Consider the following 16,750-nt stretch of genomic DNA (forward strand, 5'->3'; position numbering starts at 1 on the left):
TGTCAACATTGGATTAGTTGAGAGAATTTTAATGACATCATTATGATGTCATAATTCTATTTTCTTTCATTTTCTCTCCTTTTCTTGTCTATTTAATTTCAATCAAATTTTTAATAATATTTATTCATATTTTATGTCATATAAATTATTTATTTAACTGGACAAGTTGGCCAAAAATCATCTCTAAAGACGAAATGACCAAAATGCCCTCCGTTTGGCTTAACGAGCTAAAATTATGTGTACCGATAGAAAAATTTTTCTAAGCATTTTCTTGGCATTCTAATGCCATAAGAACCTCAATGACCATTCTCTGGAGTCCCAATAATTATTTTATAATTTTTCTCCCGGGTTTAGGGTTACTAACGGCCTTCACCGTCACTTCCCCTTCGGGTTACTCATCCCTGGTGTTTCGGCTCGTTTAACCTTAGTGTAATTCGTTTCTAAAATTTTTCCTTGATTTTTATGAGTATTATTTAGTTTCTTTATAACTCCTCACTCTAGTCTATTTATAATTTCAAACATTCTAGCTGCCCAGACCGACATTGATCACTGGAACAGTAGACTGTACAGACTATCTAAAGTGAGGATGTTACAGTCCCTTCAACAGCAGCTTTTGTTTTTATTATTATTATTATTATTATTATTATTACCAATTCCAATAAAACCATTAATTAAATTTTTAAGTAAATTTCCTTAAACTCTAACCAATTAATAATTTAAATACTACCTACTAGATATTTAAATATTTCATTTAACTATGTATAAATAATAAAAAAAAATCTAGGTATAAATAAAAGCATGGTAATATTAATTCTTTAATACTTAGTAAAATATTAAACTTTAAAACAAATCATTTAAATTTAAGATTGAAACTTTAAAATAATTTTTACAAAATATGTTTAAGAATAACATTAGAAATATATATAAATGAACGTATTATTAAAAATTATAATTAGTTAGACAATATTAAAATAATATTTAATTAATATATAAAAATATAAAATTTATATTTTTAAAATTCAAGTTATTACAATCTTCCCCCATTAAGAAAAATTCATCCTCGAATTTTCTAATAAACAAGGGATAAAGAAAAGAGGGCTATTGGGATAGGTGCGAGCATTTACTCCTCCAACAAAGCAAAGATGGTTAAAATGCTTTATTCTCCAAACTCTTCGTATATTATAGATCACATTCCTCTGCTCTCTGATTTTACTGTAGTGTCCTAACTGTCATATTCTCTTACTACAGGTGCTCTGATCTCTTAACTATTCATTGACCCTTTTTCTGACATTTCAAGTATTCACTATACCTCTCTGTACTTGACTTGATATCTCATAACTTCAATCAACCTTGGCGCTTACCCTTCTTTCAACGTGCCCCAACATGTCTCTTAGTGACTTTAATCCTCATTCCTTCGTTTCAACAATTCTGCTTCCCAAGGACATAACTTATTTCTTTATCCTATAATGCTCTATACGATGTTTCCTGTAGCACCTATCATAGGCATCTTATTCTAAATCTTTACTTATCCTATGGCCTCAATGGCCAATACCTATGCATCTTCTCATTCCGATGATGCTTCGAATTCCCAACATACTGGTGTCATTACTAAGGTCCTCAAATTAACTCCTGTCCATCTTATATAACTAGTTATGTAGAGCTCCATCCAAGTGTTGAGCGTTCATATTCTATCTATTAATATTAGAAAGTGGGCTAGGCTTCCTCTCTGACCTAACAAAAGTTTACATATTCTTAAGCCATCCAGTCAAAACAACTTATCATATCCTACTTCTTTTCTGAAAAGAGAGTCCCTAGCATACTTAGTCCTTCTTATTCTCATCATTGTAACCAACTCTACTGAGCTTTTCTTCCATCCTTTGGATCTTATCCACTTCCTTTTCCTGTTTCTGCTATTATTGGTATCCTTCTAACCTACTATACTCATTCTTTAACCTTTGTCCTCTCTCACCCATATACCTTTTTCTTTCAAGGATGTTCATCCCATCATCAACTTTAACCTTTTTTTTATTTCTTAGTCCTATCTTGATTACTAGTCTCATTACTTTTGGAATTCTAACCTTATGATTGGCTCTTTTCAGCACATCCTTCACATTATGTGACACTTATAATTGTCCATAGAAAATTTCTTCTTGTATCTCCTTTCTTAACTTGACCATTCACACTTTATCATTCCCTACTATCCTTTGTAGGAAATTGCTCATCATGGTTAGGTAGGAGCCCTTGAAACTATAAGTTCCACTTGAACTAATTCCAGATAGAGTGTTTCATGTATCCATTTTCCTTGATATAGCCACATTTACTGCCCACATCTTTACAAACTTCAGTCTCAAATTTACCCATCAGTAAGTTTTTATCCATCCTTGACATTAAGTATGCACTTACTCATTGTCACCTTAGGAGATTAGGTACATACTAGCACTCATCAAATTCTCAATTAACTGGGTCACCTTGACATAACCTCTCTTCTTAACACAATCTCCTAGAATCGAGCCATATAAGCTAATTTGGAAAGAAGGATAAATTTTCTCCTACAATTTTTAGTACCCCATTGTTTGATAAACAAGGTTTAGCTCATACCCCTTAGTAGAGGTGGCCACGGTTCAGGAACCGTCGGTTCAGGTTAAATGAAATCATGAACCTGAACCAAACCATCATAGGACGGTTTCAAAGACGGTTCTTGAACCGCCGGTTCCGGTTCGAGCCCCGGTTTAAAGGACGGTTCGAAAAATGACAGTTCAAGACGGTTTGAAAGCGGTTTAAGGGCGGTTTAAGAGCAACTTAAAGGAAAAAAATTAGAGGAAAATTTTATTGATTTAGAATTTAAGTTATATTTGTAAAAATATTTTAATTTTTCTTAAAAATCTTTTAATCAAAATAAAATAAGAAAAATAAGAATAAAAATAACTTATTTTTAAGAAAAATTTAATAAGCAAAGACTTGAACTTATTAAAAAACTAGAGATAAAATTAATTTAAAAAAAAAATAGAAAAAGGTGCATGAACTTAATTTTGCCTATGTATCCCTTTAGGATTTAGAGGAATCAAAATTTTCAGTTATAAGTTGAGAGAAGGGAGATTGAGGTGGTTTGGTCATGTGAAGCATAGACATAGGAAAGCTCCAATTAGACAAGTAGAGCATATTGGGTTGAGGATAGAAAGAAAATAATAGGTAGACCTAAACTGACTTGGAGGAGAATAGTACGACATGACCTGGAAGCATTACACATTTCCGAGGATTTAACCTAAAATCGTTTAGAGTGGAGAAAGAGAATCCATATACTTGGCCCCAATAAATTTTTAGGATAAAAGCTTAGTTGAATTGAGTTGAATTGAGTATTACTTGCCATTTTTAAAAAAATTATATGATAATTGATAATTAAAAAAACATAAAAGAAAAAAAAAATCAAAATAGAGGGTATTGAAAATTTTATTGAAGATATAAAATAATAACAGAGTAATTGAGATAGTATTAAAAATTTCAGTGAGCATAAAAATAATAAAGTAGGGGAATTGTGAAAGTACTGAGAATTAAAAGGAGTGTAGAAAATAATTATTTAGAAAATTTGAGAGAAATTGAAAGAGTATTAAGAATTAAAGAGAGTGTAGAGAATAATTGTGTAGAGAATTAATTATATATATATATATATATATATATATATATATATATATATATATATATATATATATATATAAATGAATTAGGAGTAGAGTGAAGTATTTATTGAATTTTTTTGTATTTAAATCGCCGGTTTGGTTCGGTTCGGAATCGTCGGTTTAATCCGGTTCGGAACCGCCGATTCACGGTTTCTAAAAATTATAAACCTGAATCAAACCATAGAAGGACGGTTTCGGTCCGGTTTGAAGTCGGTTCTGGTTTTGATCAGTTTTGGTCTGGTTTTGACCGAACTGGTTCCGGTTCAAAACCGGACCGTGGCCACCCCTACCCCTTAGTCTTCCTTCTCAGTTTCATCAGTTCTTTGCAATTGTTGTGTTTTATCATAAGATGTCAACTGTGCCTATCCTACGTTGTACTGTTGCCCCATCTGACATATCATCTTAGAATTTATAAACTCTTTTATTCTCCATTTGTCCTCTAACTTATTATTATTTGTCTAATGCTCATTATACATGGTTATATTTTGGAAGATAAAGCACTAATAGATAAATTCTTTTAGATATACTCCAATCTTACTAACAATCACTCCTCTAATCCATGTGCTTCTTAATAACTTATAATTACATCTATACTTACCGTGTCCTATTCTGACCTTTACTAGTGTTCTGCTAAATATTATCATACTATCATTTTTTTTTACGTAATTATCCTATCGGTCACACTGAATATATCTATCTAACTCCAGTTATAGACTCTAGGTCTCACCATTCTGAATTTTAAAATCAAGCCTCTATAACATTATCTCTCATTCTTTTCCCTCATCTTGCATATTTAAATCCCTTATGTTGGCTTTTATTCAGCTTACTCCTACTGATTTTGCTTCTTTGTCTTATAAGACAATTCAAGTTACCACAACACACTCTACAACTACTACCTACTTTGGTTACACACCTCACTTAACTTTCCTCATACTGTCAATAACCAAAAGGGTTCTTATGTCGTCGCCTCCTTATTCTAACTTGGGGACAGAAAATAGATAAGGTCTAATTCATATCCTAGAACTCTAAGCTCCAGATTCAGGTCCCTAACACTGCACCAACTACTACCTACTCTAAGTTCGGCACTTCAAGGTTCTATATCTCAATAAATGTTATCTCTAATGTCGTCCATTTCTAAACTCTCTATCCTTACCTTTCTGTTTATCTTGTTTACCTTCCCTAGAACCATATTTGCCTCCTCTATATCTTGGCTCTATTCTTCCCATTCTTATCATAATCGGGGCTTTTTAGTTTGTTCTTTAGCCAACTTTTTTTATCTTTCCAAAAATAGAACTTGACTATTTTATTCTTAGTTTTACTCTCTTCTTCACCTGACTATCATGTCAGAAACCTATACCCCTTATACTGTCTTTATCAAGTCATCAACACCTTGATGTTACCCAGAATTAGTCTTTTAACCACTCCAGCTAGTACTTCTACTGGTATTTAGATTATCTCTCCTGCTACATTTGATCCAACTATTTTATCTTTCCTTTATGCACTTTTTCTATATATACACATATTCTATGATTTATCTATGCTAACTGCTGTCCTTTTCCTTTCATTTACTTACAATATACTTTTGTCTTGGGCAATAAGAAGCCAAGGATGAGCTCAGGGAATAACAGTCATACATTCCCTGCATGATCTTTGTTCCTGCCCCTTTGGACTACATACTACCCCTTACTACCTTAAAGAGGGGATCTATAGTAATTCTAATTTCTCATATTCATTTAATTAGTCAAAAATTAAAATACCTGGTATCCAAACCTGTCATTTGATTTAAAGGCTTATGTACTTCTTGATCTTATCACTTATAATTCCAAAAGTGGAACTTGTACCCTCTCCAGAATACTTGAGCTAACAACTCTCTACCTCACTCTACAGTCCCATTTGGGACACTAATTCTGTAGGTCACCATCACTAGTAGTAACTTTCTATTTTATATCACAACTGGCTGCAAAAGGGGTATTACATCTGCCACCTTGCCAAAACCATGCCATCTGCTCTTTTATCATACTGCAAACTTCTTAAAACGTCACTTCACGGGCTATAAACATCAATCATAACATCTTGTCTCCTTTTAGGGGCAAAGTGTATTCTGCACCTTGTTGCCATGCAAGGGAGATACTATTCTCACAACACTCTAGGCAAAATGTCTACCATATTGCAAAAATTATCTAAAATCTCACACCGAAGACTAGATGGTCTCACTCTACAGGTGTCACCTTTACTTTGCAACTAATCCAAAACCTCTAGTCTGATGACAACTCCTAGTGTAACTCTAGCTCATGCTAGGGTAACTGAGTGACTGACTCTAGTTACCACCCAACCATGACCTTTCGATATTTCAGCTCTAGACCCCTAACTAGGAGTTTCCAACTCCTCTGCAGATATAAAATTATGTTCTAGCATAACTGTACCAAAATAGAGGCTATCCGCAAACACCCTCATTATGGAGCACCACGGGGATGCATGTAGCTCTACACAATAATTTTATGTTGGTACTATAATCTGCAGCTTACAGCACAAACATCAAGAATATTGCATAGTTACTATGGTATGTCCCAGCAAACTAGGTTTTTTACTCTTTTATCTCTCTCAATCCCACTAATATCATAGCTTTCTCTAATTGGGCTCTTCACTGACGTTTGCCAATATCAATAACTTTACCCCTATTCAGAGCAATTATACTGCCAAAATCACCTTTATGTCCTCTTGTCTTGCACTAAATAGGCATACCATTTAGCCCAATTTGATAGGAACACAACATTTCTGTGGAGTACGTATTCCCATGGTAGACCTCAACATGTCTGCTAGCTCTAGTTCTCATTACCATGTACTCCAGGAAATATGAGACACTAAACTGAAACACTCTTACAATACCCAAGAAATAAAGCAGAATCTAGAAATAAGGAATTACAGAAGAAGACAAAACAGGATCCTATACTCCGCATGTGACCTCCTAACAAGTCCCTTTTTAAATCCTAGACATGTACTTCTTACGAATCTAGAGCCTAAGCTCTGATATCATCACTGTCACAATTCAATCCCATGGGCCAGACCAGCACTAGGACCTGAGCTAGCATAAAGTTCGCGAGGCCCATAGTAAGTCTTACTGTTCTCAAATCCATAACCAAGGCCCAAAAACTGAGGTAAATAAAAATAAAATATTTCATTTTAATTCGAGTTAACTCAACTCGATAATTATCAGCTACTAAGGCAAGGGGAGCCCAACTCAACCCCATTACCACCATTTACAAATTATTTATATATTTTAAAAATTTTCGTTCATTAAAAATCAGTAACTCAATTTAACAGTGTCTCTAACAATATTCATACTATTGCTAACACATGCGGAGTTCTAGATTATAAATTTAGAAAATAATAATACAAATAAATAACTGCGTATAAACCTATAAGGGAGAAAACATGTTACTTTAAAAAAAGGAACTCCTCTTGTAGCCTGGAAAAATAGAGTGAACATAAGTGAGTGTTTGACTCATAGAGTAAGATATTGATTTTATGTACAATTTCTATAACTATCTAGCACTAATGTATCCTTAAGGATGAAATGCAACACGGATCAACAATTTCACCAAAATCAAATAATATTCACACAAAGAATAATTTGGAGTACTCACACACCCATATATCATAGCAAATATATATATACAGATGTGAGCTGATCACCTATACATCTCTCTTAATCCAAGGCCTGCCGGCGAGATCAACTCGAGTCGGATTTTCGCTTAATAATCCAAATGTGGGAGTCAGCGAGATTAACTTAAAGTCGTACTAACCTCGACTTTCTCAAAAAAGACCAGGCCCCAAGTGAGACTAGCTTAAGCCAATTTGCCCGTCCTACCTATATCCATCACACCACACTAGATGCATATCAATACATGCACACAGCTCCAAATTACCCTAAGGCGACATCCACAAACATTTTTCAAATAAGAAAATGCAACATAGAGCGTGCATAGTATTTAATTACATACATATATTTATATATGATGCATGAGCATGTCTTGAATATATAATAATAATATTAAAATTATAAATAAAATCAGTATCTACTCACAGTACATTGGGGGCTATTATGGCTGCTGGGTGGAGAAAAATAGCTGACATCAATCACCTAAATAATTATATTATAAATTTGTTAGTCTAATTCAAAATAAAGCTCTAAAGTGATAACAGATAGCCTAATTTATGTTGAAAATTTGACATAGTTTCTTTTGTAACCAACCTGCAAAGTAGTTCAAATCACAGTTCTAAAATCACACATCCCATCTCCATATCTTATTAATAACACATGACCCCTCTTGGGCCCTCCAATCCAAGTAAAATCTCACAAAATAAAAAATTTCGTTTTTGCCCCTAAAATTGATATTCTGTAAAAATTACTCAAACGGGCTCAAAAAATTCTAAAATTTTTGTCCCGTGGTCCTTAATAAGGTTATAAGATTATTACAAAAAGAATTATAATTTTCTAATTACTCACGAATATTTTATGAATTTTTTATTTTAAACCGGTATTAGATGAAAGTGAGAAACTTAGAGTTTGGGTTTACCTATGTCAATTCTGACACCTGGAACGCGTCTAGAACGTCTGAAAACACTAGGCTTGACTGTAATATTGACTATGTTCTGAGACAGGCTGTCGGATCTGGCCGAATTTGCGGTCCTTGGGCCAATAAGCTATCATCGGTCCAATCGCACCTAAATTATGCCAAAAAATTGTTAATAATTATCATAAAATTGTTTTTAATTTTTGGGAATTGAAAAAAGCTCAAAATTCTTGCCAAGTGATCTGGACCGTCCGAAGATCGCCTTTTTCAAACGATGTCCAATCGGAGTGAGACCGGTCCCATCTCGAAGATTTCGTTGCCTTGTGTGTCTTGGATTTTCAATCTAAAGGTTGGATCGTTGGAAAAGTGGCTAAAAACTGATGAAATCCATATGATTTTTTCTCAATTTTTTCTCGCTGGATCGTCTCTCTCCGGCCATCGTTGGAGGTGAGACTAGTTGGGTCTTGAAGCTTGTTATGCCAGGAGTTGAACGAGCCCTCCCTTGCCCAAAACAACCATCGAACGGTGGCGATATGAGGCTTGGAAGTTGCTACCTCGCGCATACTTCTCTCCCTCTCCCCTCTTCTCTCTCTTTTTCTCTCTTTCTGCCGCTTACTGTTGGGTGGTGGCTTTGCTTGGTGGTTGCCTTGACGTGGGGGAAGGCAGTCGATGCCTCGCTAGAGCTTGGTCGAAGCCCATGGCCGGATATCATGGAGGAAAAAAAGAGAGAAGAAGGGGGAGGGAAGAGAGAGAACGTGATGATGGCCCCAGGCGGCGGGGGGGCGGTGTTGCTGGGTTTCATTTCATTTTTTTTTTCTTTTCCCTGCTGGAACGTCCCTTCAATAGCAGCTTTTGTTTTATTTATTTATTTATTTATTTATTATTATTATTATTATTATTATTATTATTATTATTATTATTAATTCCAATAAAACCGTTAAGTAAATTTTTAATTAAATTTCCTTAAAATCTAACCAAATTAATAATTTAAATACTACTACTAAATATTTAAATATTTCATTTATCTATGTCTAAATAATAAAAAAAATCTAGGTATAAATTAAAGCATGGTAATATTAATACTTTAATACTTAGTATAATATTAAACTTTAAAACAAATCATTTAAATTTAAGATTGAAACTTTAAAATAATTTTTACAAAATATGTTTAAGAATAACATTAGAAATATATATAAATGAACGTATTATAAAAATTATAATTTAGTTAGACAATATTAAAATAATATTTGAATAATATATAAAAATATAAAATTTATATTTTTAAAATTCAGGTTATTACCGCATGTATTCTTTTGTGATTTATATTTATAGAGAAGATGGATTTGGTCTAACTCAACACAAAACCTAACTTAAGGGGAGAACGTTTGCATGAGTCTATAAGTCTATACTTCAAATACCTTATCTCAAATCAATGTGGGATAGCACACCTCACGTGTAGGTATAAACATCTGGAGTATGAAATTTGTAGGCAAACACATCTGCGGATGGCTCAACATTAAAATAAAGTAAATTCTGATACATGTAGAGAAAATGAACTGAGTCTAATTTGAACTCAAATGATATTGGTATGAAATTCAGAGAATTATAGTTAGGGTGGCTAAGTTGGAATTTCATTCCAGATTGTGAAGAAACTCAAATGGGTCAACCTAGGAGACCCTTAGTGTGGTGGTGCCCTCTTTAAACATAGACCCTCTACCCTCTAATAAAGATCCCTTTATTAGATTTTTTTTTTTCACTCTTCTTTTTGCCCTGCAAGGGGGCTGGATAAATTTATCCTATTAACTTTTCATTTTATCTGAATTGTATAACTTGAACTTGCATTTGGATGGATTAATCAACTCAAATTTTAATCATAAAATAAAAATTATTATTGATAAAATTATTATTTTAATTCACAATTCGTAAATCAATATGAAAAGGTCACCTAATCATAAATATTAGAAAAAAAAATTAAATCACTAATTAGATGATTTACATTATTAATGCCATTATATATCAAGATTATATAGAATAATAATTATGTTTTTATATTTAATGAGTGGGTGAATTATGAATGAGGTGGAATTGATTAAAGAGATGAGAGTGAGAGCAACATATGTGACGTTAGGGGCAAAAAATTTCTTAACATTTTGTTTTAAAAAAAAGAACAATTAACAAAAACACAACGGTTTAAATTGAAAAATTGAATCGATTTATTTTAATTTTTTATTTGGTTTTTTAGTTATATGATTTGGTTTCAATTTGAAATTTTTAAGAAGTTTAATTTTTGGTTCGATTTAGTTTTTAAACCAAAAAAATTAACCAAAAACTGAACCAGCTGAAATTGGGTTATTGATCTATATTTGTTTGGCATCATAGATTTTGATTGCAAAAAATAAATGGATTTGAATTTATAATCCAAATGATATAGAGTGTATGAAAAAGAATGCGAGAAATTGAAAAATCAAACTGAACTAAACTGAAATTTCAGTTCGATTCGATTTTTCTTATATTTCAGTTCGGTTTTCATAATTTCAAAGTTTAGTTCTTCGATTTTATTGGTTTGGTTCGGTTCGAAACCGAACCCACCGATTGTGCACCCCTTATGTTGCCTGAGCTAAAACCTTGCCAAGTTGAAACACTGTGAGATGTGCAGGTACCAACAAATGAAAGATCTCACAGAGACCTAACACCAACATCAACCTTTGTTTCAAAACTCATCGGTAAGAGACCTCCTTGCTTACCATTTCAGAACTACCGCCATAGCTAGGGGAGCATCGCGGTAGAGCTTCCAACTTCTCAATCTCATTTAACGTTTGGGATCACGTTTAGTCGCAGAGTAAGCTTAACCTTGGAGATATTAAAATCAACACATGCAAATAAACCCTCTCGATAGGACGATGGTGGCTTCTAAACCCATGATAACACAGACATAACCAGAGCTTCACACCTTAGCTTATTTAGATGCTTGATCTGCTGCAAGTCTTCCTCGCCATGAAAGTTCCATCAAGCTCTGCAAATCAAAATCAAAACCAGTTATATTTACACACCAATCAAGATAGGGAGGGACGCCCATTCTTAATCGGCGCAAAGCAAGACGCTTCTCCTACCTAAAGACAGGGAAAAAAACACATTGGAAGCGCTGACTGAACCGAAAAGACTAAAGACCCAAAGGAAACTTGGAGAAATTTCCCTCTTAAAAAACTTAAGAGAGAAGTTCTATCCTTATTTTATTAATAATAATAATAATAATAATAATAATAGAAGGATAAGAGAAGAATGTTCAAAATGCTGACGGATTGGTAGACTAAAGACCTTGTTGCTAGGGTTTATTTGATCACACTGCAGCCGGGATCATCATGGAACCCATGGGAGGCTTCGAGGTTGAGAACATATGCATGAGATGGTCAGATGATTAAGATACGGCCAAGGCCAAACCAGATTGAAATATGCTCGGATTAAATTTATAACTGGTCTTGGTTAACGGTTTTAGATCTTGAACCGACCCTAAACCAGATTTAGGGGGGTTTTGTTATTGGCCATTTCTCTTTAACCGAGCCCATAACTGACCAGTTCAAATTAGTGATTCTAAATTGAAATTGGCCTGATTCAAAACGTGTTCTTTTTTTTCTTTTTTTAAAATTTAAATTCAGTTTATATTTGTTAGGCTTTTTAATTGTTACATTAGAAATTAAATTATTTAGTTTATAAATAATGTTTAAAAATTTATTATAATTTGATAATATCTAAAACTAAATACAAATCGTCTCAAAATCGAACCAACGAAAAATTTTTCAGCCCGAAACCAAACCATTACCTCCCCGTCCCCATCTCTGAGATGATAAAAAATATCTGTGGCAAGTTCCCTCATTACTCAGAAGGACAATTTTTATAAGTTGCTCAAATCAGTACAGCAGGAGGCAGGACATGAAATTGCTGTATAATCATCATTCCATATTCTTTAGCCTGTTTACCCGCCAACTCTCTCTCTCATCTTTCCCGCCATTGAAACCAAATTTAAACTCTCAATGCATCAATGGCCACCTTCAAGAGTCCTTACTACAAATGGCCTTTAAAGGTCCTGAAATGATATTTGATGGCTACAACACGCTGTTGAATGACTGCGTGAACAGAAAGGCCATAAGAGAAGGCCAAAGGGTCCATGCCCACATGATCAAAACGTGTTATCTCCCACCTCCTTATCTCAGAACCAGATTGATTGTTCTTTATACTAAGTGTGACTGTTTGGGTGATGCAAGACATGTATTTGAAGAAATGCCTGAGAGGAATGTGGTTTCTTGGACTGCAATGATTTCAGGTTATTCTCAGAGAGGGTTTGGCTTTGAAGCGTTGCATCTTTTTGTGCGGATGTTGAGATCAGGTATTCATCTATTTGAGAGGTTATTGTACCCTTATCAAATTAGATCAAATTCGAGTTATAATTTTGCATTTGTGTTACTGACATCGGCTAGCAATTTGTGCAGGTACAGAACCAAATGAATTCACTTTTGCTACTGTACTAACTTCTTGTACAGGTGCTTCTGGGTTTGAGCTGGGAAGGCAAATTCATTCTCTCATAATCAAGCAAAATTATGAAGCCCATATATTTGTTGGAAGCTCACTTCTTGACATGTATGCAAAAGCTGGCAAAATCCTTGAAGCTCGAGGGGTTTTTGACGGGTTGCCTGAAAGGGATGTTGTTTCTTGTACTGCAATAATCTCAGGATATGCCCAACTAGGTCTTGATGAAGAGGCATTAGAACTATTCCGGAGGTTGGAAAAGGAAGGAATGAGCTCAAATTATGTTACTTATGCTAGTGTGTTGACTGCATTATCTGGGCTTGCTGCACTAGATCATGGTAAACAAGTTCACAACCATGTTCTTAGATGTGAATTGCCCTTTTATGTAGTTCTTCAGAATTCTCTGATTGATATGTACTCAAAATGTGGAAACCTTAATTACTCGAGAAGGATCTTTGATATTATGCCTGAGCGAACTGTTATCTCATGGAATGCAATGCTTGTGGGGTATAGTAAACATGGAATGGGCAGAGAGGTGGTTGAGCTCTTCAAATTGATGAGAGAAGAAAATAGAGTTAAACCTGACAGTGTAACTTTTTTGGCTGTTCTATCTGGCTGCAGCCATGGAAGATTGGTAGATAAAGGACTAGAAATATTTGATGAAATGGTGAAAGGGAATAATGGGATTCAGGCAGAGATAGAGCATTATGGGTGTGTTGTTGACTTGCTTGGGCGTGCTGGCCGAGTGGAAGAGGCTTTTGAATTTATCAAAGGGATGCCTTTTGAACCAACTGCAGCCATTTGGGGTTCACTTTTAGGTGCTTGTAGAGTTCACTCGAATATAGACATTGGCACATTTGTAGGTCAACGACTTGTACAAATAGAGCCTGAGAATGCAGGAAATTATGTCATTCTTTCTAATTTATATGCTTCTGCAGGGAGATGGGAAGATGTGAGAAAAGTAAGGGAATTAATGATGGACAAGGCTGTGATGAAGGAGCCAGGAAGAAGCTGGATTGAACTTGACCAAACCCTGCATACTTTTCACGCAAGTGATCGCTCCCACCCAAGGAGGGAAGAGGTATTTTGGAAGGTGAGGGAATTATCAATCAAGTTCAAGGAAGCTGGCTATGTCCCTGATTTGAGTTGTGTTTTATATGATGTGGATGAGGAGCAAAAGGAGAAAATACTTCTAGCCCATAGTGAAAAACTGGCTATGGCATTTGGACTCATTGTTGCTTCAGAGAGAGTCCCAATACGTGTGATAAAAAACCTCCGGATCTGTAGTGATTGTCACAATTTTGCTAAGCTTATTTCAAAGTTTTACGGAAGAGATGTGTCTCTAAGGGATAAAAACCGGTTCCATCATATTGTTGGGGGAATCTGTTCTTGCGGTGACTACTGGTGATTTTTGGAGACTTTACCGTATGTATGCTTGGTTATTTGGTTATCCCTCTGGAGATTGTGAGAGGCTTGTTGCAATATAGGTTCTGGTCGAAACACAAAGAACAGTGTATTTTCAGTGGAGAGATAAGATGAATGTGCAACCTTATTTCAAAAACAACAGTCATAACAACTGTAATTCAGTTGATTCACTTGTGATGCAGTGAAAGTTGAACCCTTTTTGTAGAACCTTAAGCTGCTGATTTGGTTGCACAATGGCTCATTCATCATTGCAGCCAGTGGACATGTCTAGGCCACAAGGAGAGGCCCAAGGTTAAAATTTCAACCGGACCTCGCCTCCACCAGGGCAGTCCTGCATGTGGGACGACTCGGAGCTCCCCTGCTACATCACCAGCTTCCTAACCATTGTGATTCTCAGTGTTGAGTTGAATGCTATGCTCAATCTGTCCATCGAGACTTGGGTGCACCAGAAGGCCCTCCAATGCCTTGATATTTTGAAACTTGGTACCTTGGGTTGTGGGGAATCAGAGTAGAATCATGATCTAGGGTATGACATATGACTCTTTGGATGCAAAAACTTTTTGTTGATTTTTTTGGGTGGTGAACTTTTTACCTGTTGTTGATAATGCATAGTTCAGTAGAGGGCTTTTGATTCTGCTGACATTATGTTCATGGAGCTTAATTATGCAAATTTTTTGTTGTTAATTTGGATGTTATTGATTTTATAAGCTTCTATGAGTTTAAATTTCCTTGTTCCAATTCATTAGTCTCTTTAGTCATTAGATGGATGTTTAAATTGGATAATTATTGATTTGATTAGTTTGATAAATGGGTCTCAATCGTAACTGAAGAACTGCTGTTTGTCTGCCAACATATGATTTTCCTGCTGCAATTTTGTTGGTGTCTTTACCTTGTGGATATATAAGATCTTAGGTGGTGAAGCTTTGTTGAAGCATATTGATTTAAAATTTGACTTCAAAATCATTTGTAGTATATATTCCAATATCAATGTTCGTGATCCTTAAGTCTTTTTGGTTGTTTAGTGGCTTGAGCTTGATCTATTTGAGCTATTGTCAACTCATTTATTATTGAATTATTATCTGGGAAGCTACTTGTAGATTCACTTCTCTGATTTATTTTTTGTGGGTTTTGGATTGAGATTATTTATTTGATGCTTTGTGGCCGAATAAGGCTTCTCAAATGTTGTACTTGTGCTTTTGGGCAACCTGGTCATTGTTTCATATAGCATAAGCTTTAACAAGTTTAAATCTCATGCTTATAATTTGAACTTTTTGGATTGTGATAAGATTTTGGTTTTATTGTTTGTGTTAAATTGGATAACCAAACACAATGTAGTTAATTCCATTTTGATTAAAGAATCAACATATTTAGAATTTGGCTATGAATTGTAATTTTCTTGGGCCTGGAATGTTTGTTTTTTCTATGATATTAGCTGTCTTTCTGACTTGGATTATTGTCATGTTTGACCATGCATGATTTGTGTAGTATTTGCAGAAAATATCTGCTGTAGTATTATACATTAGTAATAAACTAGTTAGTCATGAGTTCGTAGTGATGGTGCAACCTTGGCAAATGTTGTGTAGGAAAGTACATAATATCATGGAATGGAAATTACGCAAGGCTCCAGGATAAATGAGAATTAGAGATGAAAGGGCATTTGAATCTTTTATTGTTTTCATTGTCTATGATTTTTCACTTGAAGCTTATGATGGCATAAGTTCAAGTCCACTTTCGTTTCAAATTCAAATATATCCAAATGAACGTAAAACATTTGGACTAGTGATTTTACCACCTGGATGCATATAATAGCCTCTTGCTTTTGTTGAAAATCATTGTCTAATATCATTTTTTTTTTCATCATCAGCTCATTTTGGTTTATGTTGTCTTTATTTATCTATAATTTATACATTTCTCTTCAATCAGTTAATTATTTTGGGGTAAGTAATACTAGAGCTTTGGATATTTAGTTTGATAATGTCTGCTTTGGTATGCATTCAAATGTTTTGATTAAAACAAAGATATTAATATCAAGGCTGTTTGGCAGCATACCATGTTAGAAAAGTGACTACTAGATCCTGTGGAAAGTTTCATCCATTTTAGGAAGATGGATTAATGTTGATCAGTTAGTACCTGTAGAATTTTTCACATATGTGATGACATTATTTCTTGTGCTGTTATTGCACTTTGGTGAAGTTTTAGGCAATAATTTATCGTTCTTCTACTTTCAGTAGGCAACAACTACCAGTAGAAACATTAAGTTTGTAAAGTAATATACTTCTGTGGGTCATGGCCCGTGGAAAAAAAAAAAAAAAATCTGTTGAGAATGGTTGTCTTTTCTCAGTGACAGAGAATTTTGGGCTGAGGTGTAAGAATAAGTTCACTTACACCCACTGGAGGCTGGAGGATGGATGATGCGCATGACTGTCAGAAAAACAGCATGCATTAACATCTGATGTTTGTTTGTAAATTCTATATTATTCTGATGCAATTTTTAGTTTTACAGATTCTCATTTTATGTAGGTTGAGATTTTTTTTTTCATGGTTTAAAGGTATAGT

At 34.4% G+C, this 16,750-nt stretch overlaps 1 protein-coding gene across 1 annotated transcript; it reads left to right on the forward strand.

Moving 5' to 3' along the window:
* Positions 1-11,896: 11,896 nt before the first annotated feature.
* On the forward strand, positions 11,897-14,936 carry LOC110670540 (putative pentatricopeptide repeat-containing protein At3g13770, mitochondrial). Its single transcript, XM_021832627.2, has 2 exons — positions 11,897-12,629; positions 12,733-14,936. Exons 1-2 carry the CDS (start codon positions 12,176-12,178, stop codon positions 14,175-14,177), a joined length of 1,899 nt encoding a protein of 632 aa, XP_021688319.2. The 5' UTR covers positions 11,897-12,175; the 3' UTR covers positions 14,178-14,936.
* The last annotated feature ends 1,814 nt before the right edge of the window (positions 14,937-16,750 follow it).

This window comes from Hevea brasiliensis, chromosome 3, assembly GCF_030052815.1.
Source record: "Hevea brasiliensis isolate MT/VB/25A 57/8 chromosome 3, ASM3005281v1, whole genome shotgun sequence".
NCBI lineage: Eukaryota > Viridiplantae > Streptophyta > Magnoliopsida > Malpighiales > Euphorbiaceae > Hevea > Hevea brasiliensis.